Genomic DNA, 22447 nt, shown 5'->3' with positions numbered 1-22447 from the left:
GCCTACCGGTGCTGTAGACAGCCTATGATAAACAGGCGTAGCTAGGTTTTTCAGCGCCCGGGAACAAAGTCAGTTTTCGTGCCCACTCCTGGCCACCTTGTGACAAAGTATGAACCATAAATGGGTCCGTCATGGTTTCCCGTAAAGTTTATAGCTTTAGAATATGGACAACTTGCATCCTGTGGCATACTTTTGCGGTATGAAGAGTATGAATAAAGTAGAATAATTAAGGCAACAATGGTACTTCGAAGATATAATTGAATAACAGAGAAGGTCAAAATCAAGACAAGAAAATATATATGAAAATCAATGTAAAATTATTTTGTAATAAAATATTACGTAGTCAAATACATATAACATTGTGAAAGCATAAAACATTGCTTTAGATATAATAACCTGAAAAATTAACAAAGTAAAAAAAAAATAGTTTGATGTAAGGCTTTTGATGTATGGGGAGGCGGTGGCTGAGTGAATAGCGTGACAGCGCCGCGTCTAGGACGACGCGGGTTCGCGCCCCGCCCGGTTACACAAGCCGGGATTTTTCAGTCACCGCCGAGTGGCCTAAGACAACCCACATGCTGTCCAGAAGACCACCTATCAACCCGGACTCTAGATTTTTGGATTAAAGATGAGCTCCGGGGGGCAGCATGAGCCAATGCAAGATGGCATCACTATAAACGCTTGTGCCACGTCGGGCTTGGGCCGCCCATCAGGCCCCATCAAGAAAGCCTACCGGTGCCATAGGCAAATACGTAAAAAAAAAAAAAAAAAAAAAAAATGGAGCTTCAAAGAAATTCTCCTTGCTTCTGCAGCTGCAAATTTATCGATTAGTTCCTCATAATTTATGCTGTCAGTAACCTTCCGCTCCACATTCAGCAAAGTCAAGGCTGACAATCTTTCCTGTCCCATGGATGATCTCAGGCAGGACAATATAAGTTTTAATTTACATAAAGACCTTTCACAGCTAGCAATGGATGTTGCAACAGTCAGTAAGATCTGAAGACCATAACTTTCAGATTTGGAAATACATCATCCCCATACTGCACAATGAGGCGAAGCAGGTCCTCTGGTGCTGAAAGCTTAACATCAGTCCTTGCCCTGAGTAACATTCGGCAGTCCATTATTTCACTGAACATCTCCAATTTCTCTGGGCATTTAACTGAGAGGGGAAAACATTTAATTCTGAAATTCATTCGTAATTATGTAACATCAATTTTGCGCCCCCAGATGCTGCGCCCGGGGACACATGTCCCCCCTTGCCCCCCCCCTAGCTACGCCCCTGATGATAAAGAAGAACACTGCTAAAATGTTCATGTGTTACAAAAAGATAACCTACTCATGATGGAACACAGCAGCACAGCAAATCCTCAGAATTTTCTTCGGTCAAGCAGCCAGGAGGATCCTCAGTTTGTTCGCCTTCTGTGCAATTATATCTGAAGACCCCATCAGCCTTGAGGCAGGTCTTCACGTCCTCCGCTGGTGGCAAAAAAAGTTAGTTTAGTATTACAGTAAACCCATAATTTTAGGGACCTCATTATAATGAATTTTGGTGCTAATGAACCTTATAGACCAGTCCAGTATATGTGGGGGTTTAATGAACAAGTTGGGTCAGTGCGGGGTTTTAGGTTCAGTGGTGAGCTGGCCGAACATGCACACGTATATCAGTTGTTGTAGTGTAGTGTCCAGTATGTAGGTATTGTTTTAATTTCCTTGCATGTCTGTAGTATTTGTAACAAACACACTTTGTTGAATAAGGAAATGGTCGGAAATAGTAAGCTTTCAGCTAATATAATGAATAAAGTTCATTATATACAGCTGTGCCTGTGTGTTGGCATGGTGTGTTTTGAACATTATGAGCTCCTCTCCTGTTATCTGGAGTATCTGATAGTCCGGAGGGTTCACGACCCCCTACATTCTGGATTAAATGACTATTGTATTGCCCTCTCTTTAATAACCATTGCATGTTTTATTGTGTGAAGTTATGGGAAAATGCAAGACAGTATTATGATAACATTGGAGAGTGATAAGAAACATGGTCAGTTTGCAGTTCAAAGCCTTCCTGTGTAATGTACGTCAACTGAGGACGACGGTGAAGTCTTTGCCTTTTGTTTATCAACTTGATTTGTCTACGCTCTGCACTCACTGATTAATTTTAGGTTTTGTTCGTTGTTCTTATTATCATTTTTACCATCATCACTCATTACAGATAGACAGACAGGTAGCTAGAAATGTAGGTAGATGGAGAAATAAAGCTGTCATACGGTCAACTGAAGGTGTACAGCAATCACAATCCCCGGTACATGTTCCAGTATCTGATGTCTCTTCGTACACAAAACACGCTTCTCTGCATATGCCACCACTTTCAAAACACGACGTCGTGGGTGGACACGCTGAAATGTAGAATAGAGCGTATCACCACCACCTTCACTTCAGTGCAAAATAAATGGTTACAGGGAATGAAACTTGGAAGATAATCACTAAGTATCATTAGGAAAAGACATATGAGGTTACTGAGACATGTAATAGAATCTAATTTGATCTCTCCATCTCGTTTCATGTGGGACCCGAGTTTTGCAACCCCTGGACTGCCACTCTTACTTTAGTCACCCGTTAGTCATGGAAAGACGTGATAACAGATAGACAACCAAAGTAATGGGAGCGGTGAGTAGCGGGCTTTTTTTTTATACCCTTTTTGTTGCCTTTGAGCCGTCTCCTTTGTAAAAAAAATGAGTGGTATCCTTTGAACTGTGGAAGTGAGGGCCAACAGAGAACTAGTGATTTGATAAAGCTTTCCTAGAGGTTGTCTTAGTATTCCTATGGGTAGTTTTATGAGCTTAGTGATAGTTGGTCAAGACTCCTGCACCATGAATGTCAAGAAACACTCATATAGACACTGACTTCTCTCCTTTGTGGCCTTGGAAACTATGTGCTGCAAGAGCCACCGTTGCAGATTGTCGTACCCAGAGCCTCGTATTTACCGGTTTCCGAGCCATAGCTATTGCCCCAAAACACCAATAATTAACCATTTTAACGATAACTATATATGAAGGCAGTTATTGGCGTCGAGGAGGCAGTTTTGGGGTTGGAAATCGGCAAACATAGGAGGCTGAGTACGACAATCTGGCAACGTTTTAATTTTGGAGTCTGGTTATTTATGTGTTCGACTTTTTGATATATCTACTATAATACATGACACTTTTTTTTTTTTTTTTTTTTTTTTTTTTTTAGAATCGAAGCTGACCCAGTTTACATTTCTTTCCTTTTTTGACACACACGACCCGGCTACACTCACCATCAGTCCTCAAAATGCAGCAGCACAGCCCGGTCTTATGGTCACAATATTCGGCCCTCTCAAACTTGGTGCAGTGCTCCTTGACCGAGCCTCCGTCCAGGATGCAGTTCAAAACATCTTGCACTGGAAACCGAGGAAACTGATGCAATTTTTACAAACATATTTTTTTGAGATTATCAAAGTCGCTAGCACAAAAAACATGTTTATAATACAAGCGCACAGGGAGTGGAATACTGCACCTCATTTCAAGTTCACTGTCAAAAAACATTTATCCCATGTCTGCAGCATCATGGCTTTGCCTGCCTCTGTCTCCTATATCTTGACAGCATAACATGAGGAACTTAGTCACTCACCTTTATGTCCATTATTGATCACCTTTAGATTTTGCTGATAAAAAGTTTAATTGATTGTATTTTCCTCCCAGTAGATGATAATATTTCAAAAGCATGTGTCAAAGTCCTGTACATACACAGAACACTCCCACGATTATTTTGTGACCTCACACCTTAAGTGAATCATAGAAATATGTACAAAATATTATTATAATAAGCCACTCATACGAGCGTTCTGCATTGCCCGAAAAAGAAAATTAGATTTAAAAAATTCTGGCGGTATTGTCAGTCTCTGGGTACTGCCAGGACCTCACACCCCACACACCCCATCCCCCTTGCTCAAGGAGGACAGTAACCACTCCTAGTTAACGGAAAGAATCCGGCCTGAGCGGGGCTTGAACCGCCTCCTGTTTGGCCGTGAATCCTTGCAGCGCGGCGCTCTAACCGATTGAACTACTGGAGTGGTGTGTGTGTGTGTGTGTGTGTGTGTGTGTGTGTGTGTGTGTGTGTGTGTGTGTGTGTGTGTGTACAGACTTACCATCTATCTTAGGAACGCAACACCTGCATTGGTGTCCACAACCCTCGTGGCTTTCCTCCTCAGAGTCTTCGCAATACCTACGACAAATCCCTTTCCCCTTGCTGCACGGTGGGAACGCGTGACATTCTGGAGGAAAGTAAGTAAATGCAGTATTGTATTATCACAATCAAAGTTATTTAACAGACTAAAACAGCTTGGATCTTGTGGCAGTACGATGTAATCAGAGAAGGGTTTCAGCCGAGACTGATATGCTTCTGTTGCCATTACTATTGCTTATTACTATTACGTTATGCCGGTGAAAGTGATGAGAGAGATGAGGCTGACAGAAATTCAAAGCCATCCAGCTAGAATTATAAAAGCGAAGCACTGGCACTATCACTATTGAGTATTACACTTGAGATAAGACTAACGTTAGAAATTCAGTCTACAAAATAATATCGTCGCCTTCGTTAACAAACCGCCTGAGTCATTATTTTCTACTTTTCAGGAAATCAGAAAAGAACTGTCATTATCTCATTTGGCTTAAGATTTAGGTAGAAATGAAAAGGCCTATTCTAGAACACTCAAACCCTGAATAATGAAGGCAACTGTACAAAAATGGGCGTCACATGTTGAAAAATGGATGTGAACAAAAACCTGGAAATCGCTGAAAAATGACGAAGGCAATTATTTTATGAGGTTGACGATATGCCATCATGAAAACAAAGCACTGGCAGCACTCACCTTGCCTCTGGGTACAGCAGCACAGTTCTTCAGAGGTGGAGCAGCCAGCACCGAACTTCTCCTCATTGTCAGAACACTCTTTCTTGACTGTGCCTCCCCGGAGCAGGCAACTGTGCACTTCTTCCACTGCAGGAACGTAAAGGAAACATGAGGGAAGCTAACTGGTCTTGATGCTTACGAAAAAATGAGTTTCCAAAAATTCAAATACTCTCTCTGTAGTGCTTATAAAGTTATCAGATATAGGGCCGTATTACAAGTCCAATCCGAGAAGTATGAGGTCCCTACAAGGGTCAGTTTAGGGGCTGTATTACAAGTCCAATCCAGGAAGTTTCAAGTCCCTACAAAGGTCAGTTTAGGGGCTGTATTACAAGTCCAATCCGAGAAGTATGAGGTCCCTACAAAGGTCAGTTTAGGGGCTGTATTACAAGTCCAATCCGAGAAGTATGAGGTCCCTACATAGGTCAGTTTAGGGGCCGTATTACAAGTCCAATCCAGGAAGTTTCAGGTCCCTACAAAGGTCAGTTTAGGGGCTGTATTACAAGTCCAATCCGAGAAGTATGAGGTCCCTACAAAGGTCAGTTTAGGGGCTGTATTACAAGTCCAATCCAGGAAGTTTCAAGTCCCCACAAAGGTCAGTTTAGTTGTGGAAACACTGATTACACGATCAATTGAGGAATGAATACAAGCAAAACAGAAAATATTATACATGTTAAAATCAGCCCCTTAACCGTGTAGCAGCAACAGCCCAAATTTGTGGCTTTACCGCGTAGCAGTGACGGGCCAAATTTGTGCCATGATATAAACCCCCCAAAACAGATGATACATAATCTGATCATAAATGCTTTGATATATTTTATGAAATGGTTTGTGTGAGGGGTGATTTTTTATCATTTTTCTCACTTAGAGGGACCATTAAGAAACATGATCCCCGCTGCTACCAGGTTAAACAAGCCTTAGAAAGTTACTTCAGTATATTCAGTAATTATACTAAGAGAAAGAGCAAAAGTCTATGGTTTCCCTTCCTTTCCATAGACAATGTGAGTATACATGAATGTTGAGAGTTGTAACAAAACTTTACCTATATCAGAAGGAAGGCAGCATCGGCAGCCATATCCACAGCCACCGTAGGAATCCTGCTCCGAAGACTCGCACTTATTCCGACAGACACCGAGCCCGTTCCCGCATGGTGCCTGAGACTGACAGGCTGCAGAATGACGAGAGGAAACGAGGACAAAGATTTTAAAGAAAGCAGTGAGTCGTACAGCAAGGGAAGCAGCTTAAAGGGAAAAGAATACAGTAACAAAAGGGTCCGATAACAAGAGACCTCAAGAACGGCACAGTGAAGAGAGGAAAAGAGGGCAAAGATGAACGGAACTGAGTCGTTACAACAGACCTCAAAAGTTGCAGATTGACGAGAGGAACGAAAGGAGGACGAAGGTGGAGAAAACTCAGATAGTCATAACAAAAGACCTCAATATTTTCTGTTGTAAAGGCTTATTATTATTATTATTATTATTATTATTATTATTATTATTATTATTATTATTATTATTATTATTATTATTATTATTATTATTATTATTATTATTATTATTATTATTATTATTATTATTATTATTATTATTATTATTATTATTATTATTATTATTATTATTATTATTATCATTGAGAAAAACTCTTGGGTGATAACTTTTCTCATTTCACTCTGAAGCTGCATCCACACACACACACACACACACACACACACACACACACACACACACAAAGTAGCGTAGTATAGAGGTTTGGAACAGACTAAGTGAGGATGTAGTATTGGCGAGAAGTATGCAAAGCTTTAAGGAAAAGTTGGATAAATGTAGATACGGAGACGGGACCACACAAGCGTAAAGCCCAGGCCCTGTAAAACTGCAACTAGGTAAATACACACACACCCATCAAACTCTTAACCCCTTGACTGCGGATTTCCTACAAGAAGACATCACCATACTACAGAAATGGAACAAAAAGTGGCTGCTACAATTCAATGAGGAAAAATGTAAAGTCATGCACCTTGGGAGAGGATATCCAGCATACCAATACCACATGGGAAACACTCCACTATCCACCACAAAGGCCAAGAAGGACCTGGGACTATATGTTACCAGGCTACAAGTGAAAGCCGAATCCGTGCCAATCGCAGCGGACGGGTTAATCCTCACGAGCAAAAACCTGTTAGGAATGATTTACTTTTGCTCTTCATAATAACAAATCCTACAGGACTGTGAAAACAATGCCAGCTGCACCTTGTGGCGCGATGACAAGTGCAAAATCGCTCGGGAGCATTGGCACTCACTGTCGATTGGCACGCAGCAGCAGTGGGTGTTGGTACAGGTGCCCTTCTGGCTCTCGTTGGAGCTGCACGCGCTCTTCAGAGATCCGCCTGAGAGGTGGCACTCTTGAATGTCTTGGGAGCTGACTGTAAGGTGATGGAATTATGTTTAGTCACAAGCCATGCCTATTATTACCTGTTATAAACTGAATTTCCACATATTAGCAAAACTGTCATATCATACTTGTAGTCGTTCTCTTACGGCTATAATATGCAACATTGAAGAATTAATTGACTCCCCTCGCTATGTAAACTAAAAAAAATAAATTGGAAAAAAAGTTGGAAGAAAAATAACGAGAATTCTTTTCCAAAAGATTTTTGAAACAATATATTTTGCGCAGGTGAAAATTTATACAACTGCCGTCGGTGGAAAGCTCTTATTGTACCTTATTAAAGTAAAATTCAGCAGACCCTTCCAAATGTACAAAAGTTGCCCCTTTATTAGGTGTTACCTTCATCGGTGGGCACACAACACTTGCAGAGGTCACCGCAGCCCGAGAGACTCTCCTTCTCGCCGCCGCCACACTCTGCGCGGCACAGTCCCAAGTTACTAGCACACGGCGGCTGCAGCTGACACACTGAAACAAGGCAAAAGGAGTGTTTCACCAAATTGGCACCGTACGGTATACTTGGAGCACGGTCAAATACTACATAAGACATTTCTGTAATCTTTGGTCCCACGTAGCGAAGTAACAAATTTGAGGAGCTATTTGGTTTGGGCAAGTACAGCGTTGGGCCAAGGAAGTGGCGAGTTGCCTTACCGTCTCTTGGCACACAGCAACAGTAGCGACTGGAGGACGAGCAGCCCCACGCCATCGGCTTCTCCAACTCATTGCAACTGGATTTCATCGCCCCGCCCACCCGGACACACTCTTCCAGCTCGGTGATTACTGAGGGAGAATCAGTAGAGGGTGCATTGCTCATTGTGCCGCGGATGCGGAAGAGAGAGAAAGGGATGGTGAAGAGTGTGAAAGGGAAAATGACTGATTGAGTGTAGGTTAATGGGTGGCGCCATAACAACTACGATTAGGCGGCCCCCAAAACAACAACATCATTAGTAATATGGACTTGTACAGTGTACACGCGTATATAGACGGTAACTGAAGATGACAAGGTGCATTCGATTTCATGGTACAACAACAAGAATGGGTGTCCTTACCATTTGTATTCACCACGCAGCATGTACAGCCCGGCCCGCACACTCCCTTCTCCTCCTCCCAGGTGTTGCACAGCTCGCGACATTGCCCTCGTTGATTAGCACACGCCGGCTGGGACTGGCACACTGAAGGAGGACATGATAGGGATGTCCTGAATACTTTTGATTTCTAAGCTTTGTGCCTCACTCTAGTGCCGCCAACCTTTGGGAATCAAGGAATGGCGCACCACCCTCTACATCTTCCTCACCACACACACCCCAACCACCCCCACCTCCCCTTCCAACCACCCCACCACGTTATTTCTAGGATTGAGGCAGTTGTCCTACGGAATAGTCACTACCCGCTGTTCTCCTTTCAAGAAGAGTGTATCAGACACCTCTCCATCCGAAATTGACCTCTCTTTTCGCCACTCTATACTAATCGCTATATGAAAGCAACAGTTACCAGTCTTTTTTTATTTTATTATTTTTCATCTTCATTTTGTTGCCCTTGAGTTGCTCTCTGTGCTGTAAAGAAAATGTATATTGTTTCCCCATCGCCTTCCTCTCACTTTGCCTCTAGGTGATCCTCTTGTCAAGCTTACGTTCTCCAGCTTCTCCCGCCTCTTTTCATGTTCCCAAACCCTATATAGCTTTCTGGGGCCCTCACCAAGTGTACATCCACTTCGACTGATATGGATATACATTGTGAAGGAAGCACAGGCTGCGTTCCTTTGCATGTTATAAGAATTTGGTAATAAGTTGTTAGAAGTCTAAACCTTAGGCGTAGACCTGTTGGAGGCATGACTGAATCAATGAAATCTTAAGTATTAATTCCCACAAACAGCTCATGCTCATCTTTTGACATGACATTCTAGTAAAAATAAATGTCTTGGAAGATAATCAGGCAGAGCAGATACACCAAACATTACTAACCGTTGATTGGCACACAGCAACAGAATTCATTTACGGAGCATCGTCCCCCGACCTCTTTTTCTTCAGAGCTGCACCTTTTCTTGTAGGCGCCTCCCTTCCTCACGCACGCATCCAACTCCTTCACCGTGATGACTGCGGGGAAAGGCAAGTGATTCGGTCGGCATCAGAGCAACGGATGGACAACCAGAGTAACGGTGACAGCTCAGGAATCGTAAACATCAAGGCAGGCAGGGAAGCAAAGTGTTTTTAGGGGACCACGTGTGCCTCTTCTATCAGTTGGGGTGACTAAATTATGTACTCTTCTCCTTATAATATTCTCCTTCTTGTAACTTTTTTCTTCAGGGGACCGACTGTAGCTTTTATATTTGGTCGGTGGAGGGACGATATGACAGACAGGAGGACAGAGACTAATTTCAGAGAGGCAGAAAACATTGAAAAATCCCTCTTTTCCAGTGGACTAGTGATGACTTGTGATGATGACGTTCATTACAAGGATAATACAGTATGGAATGCGATGGGAATTAGATCAACAAGATTCGACTGTTGTTACTGGATTTCATAAAGTGGTGGCATGCACAGGCTAATAGAGGGGGTTGCTTTACCACCGGAGAAGGGCTCGCAACACTTGCAGTCCTTGTGACACCCGCCAGCGATCTCTTTCTCGCTGTTGGTGCATTCAGCCCTGCATCGCCCCTTCCCATGGGCACACGTTGGGTTGGCGAGACACTCTGAAACGGCACGCAAAGGAGACGCAGGGATTATAATTGTTGTTTATAATAGAGAAAATTGTGTAGTATTTGAGGCACTGGTTTGGCATGGCTTTAGTGCACCTGTGTTGACTACTAGGCGACCGCTCCACATATTATTATTATTACTTACTATTATTATTGTTATTATTATTATTATTAGTAGTAGTGGTAGTGGTGTAGTAGTAGTAGTGGTGGTAGTGGTGGTGGCAGTAGTGGTAGTAATAGTAGTAGTAGTAGTAGTGGTAGTAATAGTAGTAGTAGTAGTGGTGGTGGTGGTGGTGGCAGTAGTGGTAGTAATAGTAGTAGTAGTAGTAGTGGTAGTGGTAGTAATAGTAGTAGTAGTAGTGGTGGTGGTGGTGGTGGTGGTGGCAGTAGTGGTAGTAATAGTAGTAGTAGTAGTAGTGGTAGTGGTAGTAATAGTAGTAGTAGTAGTGGTGGTGGTGGTGGTGGTGGTGGTGGCAGTAGTGGTAGTAATAGTAGTAGTAGTAGTAGTAGTAGTGGTAGTAATAGTAGTAGTAGTAGTGGTGGTGGTGGTGGTGGTGGTGGCAGTAGTGGTAGTAATAGTAGTAGTAGTGGTAGTGGTAGTAATAGTAGTAATAGTAGTAGTAGTAGTGGTGGTGGTGGCAGTAGTAATAACATGGACACTCACTATCAGTTGAAGCGCAGCAGCAGTAGCCGTTGGAGGAGCAGCCCCCGGCCACCTCCTTCTCGTCCTTGGAGCACCGAGCCCTCAGCTGTCCTCCCGCCTTCATGCACTCGTCCACCTCGCTCAGGACTGGTGGGGTAAAGTAGATTAAAGCTTTACATAACCATACTGTCCATGCATGTTTTAGGGAACGAATATTACCTCATTTGCATTCACCTGTTCGTGGTATACAAGAAAAAAATGCTCGTACTACCACGTAAAGATCTATGTCCGGGTTCCCCGTAAAAATAAAGCCATTCTAGTGTGTGGTGTGGCCCTAGTGCTCGCACCCCTCCAGACCAGCGGGTCGTAAACTTTGCACTACCATGCCCCTTCTAGGAATGGGTCCTTCCTCCCAGCCCCCTTGCACATATTGATAAAATTTCCTCCTGGATTTATTAAACAATGGTAAGCTTAAGAAGACCACAGAAAATAAAGTTAAAAGCAGTAATATTTCTGTTTTTCATAAACTTCTCAGTATTAGCGCACTCTCTTGTTACAATGATATTTCAACAACAGCAATGCCCCTGGAAATCACTAACTTTCCCCTGGTAGGCATGCCCCCCCAGTTTAAAACCCACTGCTCTGGACTCCTTGCCTCCAGTCCTTACCGTCATTTTTGTCCGCACAACACTTGCAGTTGGGGCTGCAGCCGCCGAGCTTCTCTTCCTCCCACGCCTCACACCACGGGCGACACTGCCCTGGGCAGCTGCCGAACTTGGGATTCACGGAGCAAACTGTGAGTGTGAAACGATCAGTAATGAGACCCTGGGAGAGAGAGCCCCCCCCCCTCTCTCTCTCTCTCTCACATACCATAAAACAAGTCTATGCAGTTTTCTCACCTTTTTTGGTGGTACAGCAGCAGTAGTTCGGGGACGAGCATCCTCCTCCCAGCTCTTCTTCATCGTCGCTGCATGACCCCTTGAAAGCTCCCCCTTCCTGCGTGCACTTCTTGAGGTCGATGAGAACTGTCAAGCAAGTGGAGAGTGGAATCCCCACTCTTGAACCTGATCTCACCTCGCCCCACCTCGCCTTAGCAAACCTAACGCAATCTCATTATTCAGCCAATAAGTCACACGCCCCGCACACGCCGGGTACAGTCTTTACCTTCGATCCTCGGCACGCAGCACTTGCAGAACTTTCCGCATCTCCCTATCAACTCGTCCTCCCATCTGTTACATTCACTTCTGCAATGCCCAAGTCCTCCCTCACACGCTAGTTGGGCTTGGCAATGCAAATCTGAAATGAATTAGAACCGGTTAGCTCTTGTTTGGCTATTTGTATTCGGTGCTCCGAGCTTCCATGGGTTCGTCTGTGCTATCTGTTACTGAATGATTGAAGCACGTCTGAGACCTCGTTACCTACCGGCTGCTGGGTGAACACAACACTTGCACTTGAACCCGTGACAGGCCTTCTTGATCTTCTTACTCCCGTGCGGACACTGGACGCTACAGTGGCCCCCGGCAGCCATGCACTCCGTCTTCGGGGAGCACTCTGGAGGGACAGAGCAGAAGGTTTAGAATGCCAAGAGTAAAATCAGAGGTTAAGTCGAAGACGCTTTCAGGTCTCACAAGCCTTTCCAGAGGCCTCAAAGGAGATAAATTGGGTTTTCATGAGTGTTTTTCTAGGTTCACGATATAGGGGATTGTTTAACCCGGTAGCAGCGACGGGCCAAGTTTGTGGCTTTACCGTGTAGCAACGACGGGCCAAATTTGTGGTTTTACCGTGTAGCAGCGACGGGTCAAATGTGTGGCTTTACCGTGTAGAAAAGACGGGCCAAATTTGTGGTCTTACCGTGTAGCAGCGACGGGTCAAATGTGTGGCTTTACCGTGTAGAAAAGACGGGCCAAATTTGTGGTCTTACCGTGTAGCAGCGACGGGCCTAATTTGTGCCATGATATAACCCCCAAAAAATAGATGATATATAATATGATCACAAATGCTTTGGTATATATTATGAAATGGTTTGTGTGAGAAGTGATTTTTTCTCATTTTTCTCGCTAGGAGGAACCATTAAGAAACATGATCCCTGCTGCAACCGGGTTAAGCCATTACTAGGCTCCTAAAATCATCCACAGCCTCAAAAGTATGTGTAAGCCTGTTTGAGAATACGGGACCAGGACTTTCCACAGTAACGATCGAAACCTTCAGATGTATGTAAGTAAGTAAAGTAAAGTATGTCTAAGACTGTTCAAGAATATGGGACCAGGACTTTCCACAGTAACGATCGAAACCTTCAGATGAGACTTGCCTTCAAACGTAGCCACGCAGCACTTGCAAAAGGCGCCGCAGTTGTCGCTGGTCGCTTGCTCGTGGTCCTTACACGCGCTCCTGCAGGTACCTCGCCCGTGACTGCATCCTGCTTTGGCCTTGCAGGCTGCATAAAGACCAAAATAATTATGTCCTATGTCCTCAGACCCATTCTCCCCCCTCAATAACTATTTCAAAGGGTCCACAACGGAGCTTAGTCGGGTTCCATGGTAGTGGTACAGAAGCCTTGTCACATTATCACTAGGCTCTTAAAACTACCCATCTAAATACCCACAACCTCAACCTCTAAGGAATGTGAGTGTGTGTGCCGCTGTGTTTAAGAATATATGCTTATATTACTCTCTCAGGACCTTGTGGATGCCCTACTTGCTATCGTACTATATGGTCAAATTTTCATGCTTTGGTTCTATTTTATCTGGCAACGCTGTAAATAGTTCAGTTAGGGACAGGGCGATGCTGCTGCTGCCACAAGAGAAGGAAAACACGCACCGTCCTTCAGGGCACAGCAGCAGAAGTTGGTACCCGAGCAGCCTCCAGCCACCTCCTTCTCGGTGGCGGCGCAGTGGGCCTTGATCGAACCTCCTGCCTCGACGCATCTCTTCGCTTCGGCAAATTCTGGAAAGGGAATGGCCGCGAGTTGAAGCAGTGCCCGGGGTGTTTCTCTTAATTAATCTTTATCATTTTACCATTTCCAAGCCAAGATTGTTTGTATTTGATGGTCCCTGAAGTAATGAAGAATATGGAAGGAGAATTGACAGTATTATATTTTGAAAAGCCCAGGAAGCTTTTAACAACTCAGCTTTCCATTAACACGGAAAAGAATATCATATCATTATAGTATTGAGATTTCACAGTTCACACCTTATTCTTCTGAGCCTTGAGGGTGAAAATCTGTTGAAACACACACACACACACACACACACACACACACACACACACACTACCGTAGCTTACCGTTGGGCAGGGCCACGCAACATAAGCATCCGGACCCACAGTGGCCAATCTTCGCTCTCTCTTCGGCGAAGCACTTGGGGCGACAGTGGCCGCGGCCGTTGTTACACGCCGCCTTGTCCCCACACACTGACAGAGGAAGGGGAAGAAGGGCATGGCAGGGTCAACGTGTACATACATGCTCTGTACACCAGCCAAGCCAAGAATTGTTCTCCCCTACGAGGCTGGATGTTCGTATTTGGTGCTCATAGCTTTCATAGGCTTGTGGGTTTGTTTGCACGCCAACAGGATCGTGGACCAAACTCGTCTGGGTGGCCCTGAATGGAAAGTTTGGCCAAGTCTGGTAACTTGCATGAAATCGAAATTGGCAATCACACGTTGTCTTTAGAATCTAACATTTGGACCAACTTTCTTTTGTGTTTTTGTGGGGCTAATAGACAAAAGTTGAAGCTATCCTGATATCGATCAAGAAAAGAAATGGATTAGAGTTTGCCACCATTTTTTTCTTTACAGCAAGGGAGACAGCCACCCGATATTGGCCTCTCTTTTGGCTACTCTTTACTTTTGTCTATTATGGGATTTTGTCTATTTGTTGCCCTTGAGCCGTCTCCTTTGTTGTAAAAAAAAGTAAAATAACAAAAACGATAACAAGAAAGCCCGTTCGACAAAAGAAAAAAAAAAAGAGAGAGGTATAATCGAGTAACCTATGGACTACCAGAGCATCAAAGTGGGATCATAGGCTGACGTCAGGGCAGACAGATGGTATGGCGTTCGCTAACATCAGAGAGCTGGAAGACACTGGGAAAACATTTGCACACTTGTGAACTACTTAGTGAGGCTGTTATGAGAGGGCCTTTTGTATGGATTACCGTCAAGTGGAGCACAGCAGCAGAACTTGTCGAAGCAGCCCCCCGCCACCTCTTTCTCCGCCTCGTTGCAGTGGCTCTTGACCTCGCCGCCAGCCCTGACGCACGTGTCCACATCGGCACACTCTGGTGGAAGGCATCACGGCATTGTACTATCAAGGCATTATTACCCACACGTGTCTGCACGGAGGAAATGCGCAGCAATAGTATGCCCCGAACTTTAATTTAAAGAGACGCAAAATGGAGTTGAAATCTTCCTACCTTCAGACAGCGTGACACAACACCTGCAGCCCCAGCTACACTTGCCGCCCGCCTTCTCCGTCTCCCCGACCAGACAGGCGTCGCGGCACTGCCCTCGCCCCTGATCACACGGGTGGTGGTCCTGACACACTGTAGGGCGATAGGATGGGTGGGAAACACAGATAGGTGTGGTGCGCTGTCCATTCCTCTGGCTGCTTGATCAGTCGCAAACATCCTGCTGGCCTTACCTAAGTGTTGTGCAAGGGACTGACCAGCACCTTGCACCTCACGTACTCATTCGCATTTCACATAGTATTTATCAATGCCCTACGCACCTCTGCATCCAACACTTGTTTTTATTTACCTTGATCTTCAGCCCGTGCCGTAAAAAACAAAACTACATGGCAAATTTGATGATAAGATACAAGCAAAATAGAGAGATGTGAAAATATTAAAAAAAGTTACGCACTTCATATATTATAGTTAGCAGCCAATGAGTTGACATTAATATTTTATACACATGTGACTGGGAAAGAACATATCACCTTTTACAAGCAAACACCAAAGTGACACAGTAGGAAATAAAGCAAGAGAAGCGGTCCTACCATCAGTTAAGGCTAGGCAGCACTTGCAGTTGACGCCACAGCTGCTAGATGACTCCGTTTCCCCGATCAAACAGGACACTCTGCATTGGCCTCTACCGTCTTCGCAGAGAGACTGATCCTCACACACTGCCGGTAAAGGAGGAGAACATTGACATACATATGAGGCGTTTCGTGTAGAAGGGACGACCAAACCAATTAAACCGATTTCTGTTTTTGGTGGCATCTGTCGGCTGAAGTCTTGCTGAAGCATGTGGTAATGGAAGTTAAGACAAAGATAGCGGGTACATGCACGTTATACAGAGAGCGGCACAAAGGGGAATGATAAGAGAGACAGAGAAAGAGAGAGAATGTATCCTTAGTTTTGTTCCGTTAATGACAGTAGATATTTAAACCCCCTCACACTTGCGGGCGAGGCCCGCGTCCGCGCTTATAACGCGGACCCGCGTCAGCTTATGACTGATGTTTTCTATGGAACCTTTCACACGCCGCGGACGGCGCGGGCGAAAGTCAACGCAGGCCCCCCTTGGGTCATCTGCGGGCCCGCATCCGCGCATAGCAGCCAAGTGTACAGTGTTCAATGTGTGTGTTCACACGGCGGCCCGCACATCTCTCCGAGGAAAACTCATTCAGTAATCTGGTTGATTTCAATGTGATTTGTTGTGCGCTCATATTCCTGTTTCACTTTTTATTTTTAACATTATTTATAGGAAGAATTTTGATGCTCTTCTCCCTCGTGTTTACTTCCTCAGCTTCCTTCTCCCTTCTCTTCTTTTTCCATTTTCTCTTTCTACTCTGCCATCTATCTTAATTTTTGGTCTTTCATTTTATCAATTTTATTTTTTTTGTCTCCCTTCCTCCTCCATCTCTATTTTTGTCTCTCCTTTCCTCCAGATGACCGTGCTTTCTCTGGTTTTCATTACATTTTCCTGTCTTTCTCCTGCCTCCTTCCACCTTCGTGCGGGTGGCGGCCAGTTTTCTCCCGCGCCGTCTGAAAGGATACGCGGGAAGGCCCGCGTCCGCGTTATAAGGGCGGACGCGGGCCTTGCCCGCAAGTGTGAAAGGGACTGGCCCATCAACTTACCTTCGGGCAGCGGAGCGCAACAGACGCAGTGTTTCCCTTTGCATCCATTCTGAATCAGCTTCTCGTGGAGGGAGCACGCTACCTTGCACTGGCCTCCCTTCCTCCGACATTTCTTCCTCTGGGCACAAACTGGAAAGAAAACAATCTCTGAGGTCGGTTTTCTCAGGCACTTCCCGCCTCACAGCAACTATTTCCAAAGCCCGGAGAGATCTATTGGGCTCTAATGCGTGTTTTTTTAGGTTCATGGTGCAGGAAAATGGGCAGACTATCAGAAGGCTCATATAACTACCCCTGGAAATGCCCAAGACTCCTACGAAAGGCTTAAAATGTGAGCTTCGGCTCTGAATTTTTTAAGTACGTATTCAAAATCAGATTCTTACCCCCGTCACCGCTTAACAGGGCATCACTCTCGAGTTCTGCAAGAAAAAGAATACAGTGAGTAAGAAAAGTTTGATCATATTTAGAGGCTCTGCTGTGATATTTGAGAGGAAAAGCCAAACGCAAATTCAGCATGCAGACTTAGATCAATATTCTTAAAGGCCCGTTCACACTGTGCCGACTCTGGGCCACGACAACACAGCGACTTTTCCATTTGACAAGTTGGTTCCCACGCTCCAAGAAGGCGGGGGTCTTGGTGTCTTGCCGACTGTCTGGGACATTCGGCCAACTAGTTGCCAGCATGTCGTGCTAACCCTCACGACTCCAGACTCGCGTCACGACGTCGGCACAGCATTCGGCAACAGTCTCAAGACCTCTTTCAAGACATGCCCGACCCTTTCACATCAACACCCAAGACCTCGTGTACCCTAGAGTCGTGGGTAGTCGTGGCCCAGAGTCGGCACAGTGTGAACGGGGCTTAGGGTCGTATTTCAAGACACCATCGCTTCTCACATCAACTATTTCTAAACGTCAAAGAGGGCATCAATCTGCTTTTCATGAGTGTTTTTAAGGTTCATGGCACAGAAGAAGGGTCAAACTACCACCAGGGTTATAAAAGTACCCCTGGAAATGCCCTAAACTCCCACGAAAGACTAGTAAATTGTGTGTTCTTGGGCGCAGAAAAGTTTAAAAATATGGCCCTTAAACGTATCGAGCTCCCATTACGAATATTTCCCAAGGCCACAGAGAAGATTAACCTGGTTTTCATGGATGTTTTCCCTTTCAAGATGTAGAAACCCTGCAAAACTATCATTAGTATTACAGAACAGTCCGTGAACACCCCAGCGACTTCTACGAGAGGCTTTTCAAACGGGAACTGAGGTGGCGATATGTTTAGAAATACGGGCTTTATTGTCTCTCCGGAAAGGAAAATAACAAAAAGGAAGAGTCGAAGAAAATAATAAAGAAAAGGGAAAAAAAGAAAGACAAGGAAAGTGAAGAAAGGAGAAAGTAAAGGAGAACAATAATAAAAAGAATAAGAATAAAAAGTAGAAAACCGGCAGTAAAGAACGGTGTCATCATGCAGCGTTACCAGATTATCGTACTCAGCAACTCAGCACATCGTATTTTCCGGTTTCTGACTCACAGCTATCGCAAACAGACACCAGTAAGTAGTGAGTTTAACAATAACTTTAACTGGAATTTCGTTATCTGTGTGGGTAGAAAAGTTTCGGTCCCTAGAACTGATAATTGCGATGTTCTGAGTACGATAATTCGGCAACGTTGGTGTCATGAGCTATCGCAAACAGACACCAATAAGTAATGAGTTTAATAATAACTTTAACTGGAATTTCGTTATCTGTGTGAGTAGAAAAGTTTCGGTCCCTAGAACTGATAATATATGTATAAGTAATGAGTTTAATAATAACTTTAACTGGAATTTCGTTATCTGTGTGGGTAGAAAAGTTTCGGTCCCTATAACTGACAATTGCGATGTTCTGAGTACGACAATCTGGCAACGTTGGTGTCATGACTTACGGCCGAGGCAGCACCAGCGCTCGGGACAGTCCACAGTGCCCTCAAGCTTAACGAAACACTCGTCGTCTTCTGCTATGCACGTGCCGCCGAGGTCGGAGCACGAAAAGTTTTCCTGAAAGTTAGAAAAAAAAGTCATGAGTGTTTGATAAATGAAACAGATTAGATATAGGCGGGAAGGGCCCCATACGTATTTTCTCTCTCTCTCTCTCTCTCTCTCTCTCTCTCTCTCTCTCTCTCTCTCTCTCTCTCTCTCTCTCTCTCTCTCTCTCTCTCTCTCTCTCTCTCTCACACACACACACACACACACACACACACACACACACACACACCATTCTCTCTCTCAAGGAACTAAAACCTGGCTTTTTCACACACACACACACACACACACACACACACACACACACACACACACACACACACACACACACACACGAAAAAAAAAAAAAAAGAGCGGTAGAGTACAGTATCGGTACCTTTAGCGCCGTCAAGTACCGGTACCGCATAAGTATCGATACTCTAGCGGTACCGTTTCAGTGTCGATTCTCTAGCGGTACCGTTTCAGTGTCGATACTCTAGCGGTACCGCTTAAGTATCGATACTCTAACGGTACCGTTTCAGTGTCGATATTCTAGCTCTACCGCTTGAATATCGATACTCTAGCGGTACCGTTTCAGTGTCGATACTCTAGCGGTACCGCTTAAATATCGATACTCTAGCGGTACCGTTTCAGTGTCGATACTCTAGCGGTACCGCTTAAATATCGATACTCTAGCGGTACCGTTTCAGTGTCGATACTCTAGCGGTACCGCTTAAATATCGATACTCTAGCGGTACCGTTTCAGTGTCGATACTCTAGCGGTACCGCTTAAATATCGATACTCTAGCGGTACCGTTTCAGTGTCAATACTCTAGCGGTACCGTTTCAGTATCGATACTCTAGCGGTACCGCTTAAATATCGATACTCTAGCGGTACCGTTTCAGTGTCAATACTCTAGCGGTACCGTTTCAGTATCGATACTCTAGCGGTAACATTTCAGTGTCAATACTCTAGCGGTACCGTTTCAGTATCGATACTCTAGCGGTAACATTTCAGTGTCGATACTCTAGCGGTACCGTTTCAGTGTCGATACTCTAGCGGTACCGTTTCAGTGTCGATACTCTAGCGGTACCGTTTCAGTGTCGATACTCTAGCGGTACCGTTTCAGTATCGATACTCTAGCGGTACCGTTTCAGTGTCGATACTCTAGCGGTACCGTTTCAGTATCGATACTCTAGCGGTACCGCTTAAGTATCGATACTCTAGCGGTACCGCTTAAGTATCGATACTCTAGCGGTACCGTTTCAGTGTCGATACTCTAGCGGTACCGTTTCAGTGTCGATACTCTAGCGGTACCGTTTCAGTATCGATACTCTAGCGGTACCGCTTAAGTATCGATACTCTAGCGGTACCGTTTCAGTGTCGATACTCTAGCGGTACCGTTTCAGTGTCGATACTCTAGCGGTACCGTTTCAGTGTCGATACTCTAGCGGTACCGTTTCAGTGTCGATACTCTAGCGGTACCGTTTCAGTGTCGATACTCTAGCGGTACCGTTTCAGTGTCGATACTCTAGCGGTACCGTTTCAGTGTCGATACTCTAGCGGTACCGTTTCAGTGTCGATACTCTAGCGGTACCGTTTCAGTGTCGATACTCTAGCGGTACCGTTTCAGTGTCGATACTCTAGCGGTACCGTTTCAGTATCGATACTCTAGCGGTACCGTTTCAGTGTCGATACTCTAGCGGTACCGTTTCAGTATCGATACTCTAGCGGTACCGTTTCAGTATCGATACTCTAGCGGTACCGTTTCAGTGTCGATACCATAAGCGCTGCTCTAGCCGGGCAGGGGGTGTTAGCAGTCTCAGGGCACAAGATCACCTTCGGAATGTGACTTGGCTGACATACGACATTAGAACTTAGGTAAGGAAGGGTAACCATAAAAAATCTGAAAGGGGCATCACTTTCACGTGCTAAGCTTCTTTAGATAATGAGTAGAGGTTCGTGTCTAAGAAGATAATGATACATTTTGAACGTTACCTGCGGCTGATAAGTGTGCGAGTGAGCAGCTTGAACAGTCGCGGACAGGAGCACCAAGAACCACCAACGCGCAGCCATGATCACGGCCGCCCTTGTGAGCCTCTCGAACAAGAGTGTAAGCATGGAATCTCCAATCAGTGGCTGACAGGCTCCGCTCTTGCCGTCTGCTCTGCGCGAGGGCTGCGGGCCGTACTAATACACCTGTGGCACTTGTCCCCAAGCCCTCCCCGCCACACCTGTTACCATTATGTACGAACCATTTGCATGTGAGTTCACTATATGTATAATTGTGTAACAGCGTTATTTATGATTGTGAGAAAAATATCGAAAAGAATCGTTCGTTCCATACCGCCCCTTCCCAGCGATCTCACCCCTCGCACGCCTCGCAGCTCTACACAAGCAAATAGTACCGAAGTAATGATGAAAATGAACCAACCTAAGGAAGCCTAACATAACCATGCCAGCGTGCCGATGCATAGGACAGTGCTTCCCAACCTTTTCAAAGCCACGGACCAGTCGAGCAAGTGAAAAAAATTCTGCGGACCAGTGCCATAGGCAAGGATAGGATCCAAGCATACACTCTCATTTATAAGTTCAATTACATATTTTATTTTTTTAGCAATTTAAAATTCAGTGGAACAATAGCATGTAATGTAATGTTTCACGTTATAGGCTACACAGTAAAGTGATTATAAAGGCTAAATTATTCAAATGGACGCCATGAGGGAAAAACACTACACTAACTACAGCACTTAGTAGTACTACAGTAAACATGGGAAAGACGAGCTGTCATGGTGTCATGTATCTATTGCAAGGTCTATCAATACCCCAAAACGTAATATCTCATATTTTACAAATGAAATTAAAAATCCGATTTCTCTCTCTCGCTGCTTTTAGCTCCTCTTCTCTTTCTTCTATCTTTTTTCTTTTCTCTCGTTGTCTCTCTTCTTTCTTTTTCTTTTTTTTTCTTCTTTCTTTCTCGTTTGTCCGGCGGGTGTTACACCATACTCTAAACATTTCATTCAATTTTTATTTCATTAAACTACTTATTTGAAAAAAAAAATGTTTTGACTGATTATTCTTTTCTTAAATCATGAACAAAACAAAAAAAAGTCACTAGTGAAGCAATTTCACGGACCAGCAAATCATAAGCCATAGGAAGAAGAGAGACAACGAGAGAAAAGAAAAAAAGATAGAAGAAAGAGAAGAGGAGCTAAAGGCAGCGAGAGAGAGAAATAGGATTTTTAATTTCATTTGTAAAATATGAGATATTACGTTTTGGTGTCCCTGTGGTCCGGGATGCCGCGGTTTGGTTGCTTGGCTAGGTTGGTTTCTGACTCGGTGCACCTTCATGTTTTGGTTATAGGGGATGTGTTTTCGCCCTTTAACCATAATTTGAAAGTGTAGATTAGTTTTGAGGTGGCGGAGCTTTTAACTACTCATTCATTTAAACTTTGTATATTCTTTCTCCTCGGGGTGTTGTAATAGGGGTGTTTTGTTCGACGCTAACAATTCTTGATCCCAGTGAAAGGAAGAAAGAACAGCTGGGTGGTCTCCACGTCAACTGCCTAGGCCAGGATTGAAAAGAAAAATAGGTGCATTCTTGGTAGGCCTACGCGGATTAATAGGCTCAGGAACAAGTCACTGCCCCCCCCCCCTCCCACACACACACACACAAACACA

At 44.6% G+C, this 22447-nt stretch overlaps 1 protein-coding gene across 1 annotated transcript; it reads right to left on the bottom strand.

Annotated features, from left to right (window-relative positions):
• Positions 1-238: 238 nt before the first annotated feature.
• LOC126980235 (multiple epidermal growth factor-like domains protein 6) lies at positions 239-20949 on the bottom strand. Its single transcript, XM_050829865.1, has 27 exons — positions 20765-20949; positions 18690-18801; positions 17153-17188; positions 16773-16901; positions 15692-15817; positions 15108-15236; positions 14850-14972; positions 13984-14109; positions 13519-13644; positions 13010-13135; positions 12124-12252; positions 11866-11997; positions 11601-11726; positions 11370-11495; positions 10723-10848; positions 9927-10052; positions 9325-9456; positions 8413-8535; positions 8015-8143; positions 7706-7831; positions 7218-7340; positions 5964-6089; positions 4886-5011; positions 4163-4288; positions 3293-3415; positions 2262-2390; positions 239-1476 (listed from the first exon to the last, which is right to left on the bottom strand). Exons 1-27 carry the CDS (start codon positions 20885-20887, stop codon positions 1337-1339), a joined length of 3324 nt encoding a protein of 1107 aa, XP_050685822.1. The 5' UTR covers positions 20888-20949; the 3' UTR covers positions 239-1336.
• Positions 20950-22447: the final 1498 nt, after the last annotated feature.

Source organism: Eriocheir sinensis, chromosome 44 (genome assembly GCF_024679095.1).
Source record: "Eriocheir sinensis breed Jianghai 21 chromosome 44, ASM2467909v1, whole genome shotgun sequence".
Lineage (NCBI taxonomy): Eukaryota > Metazoa > Arthropoda > Malacostraca > Decapoda > Varunidae > Eriocheir > Eriocheir sinensis.
The sequence above is the reverse complement of the archived record's forward strand: the minus strand, read 5'-3'. Positions and strand labels throughout refer to the sequence as shown.

Excerpts from the sequence above, each read along its gene's own strand:
- LOC126980235 (XM_050829865.1), bottom strand. The coding sequence starts at position 20,887 with ATGCTTACACTCTTGTTCGAGAGGCTCACAAGGGCGGCCGTGATCATG. Across the intron at positions 11,496-11,600 it reads CTGCTGTACCACCAAAAAAG|TTTGCTCCGTGAATCCCAAG; the intron begins GTGAGAAAACTG and ends TCACACTCACAG. Across the intron at positions 10,053-10,722 it reads CTGCTGCGCTTCAACTGATA|AGTGTCTCGCCAACCCAACG; the intron begins GTGAGTGTCCAT and ends GTGCCGTTTCAG.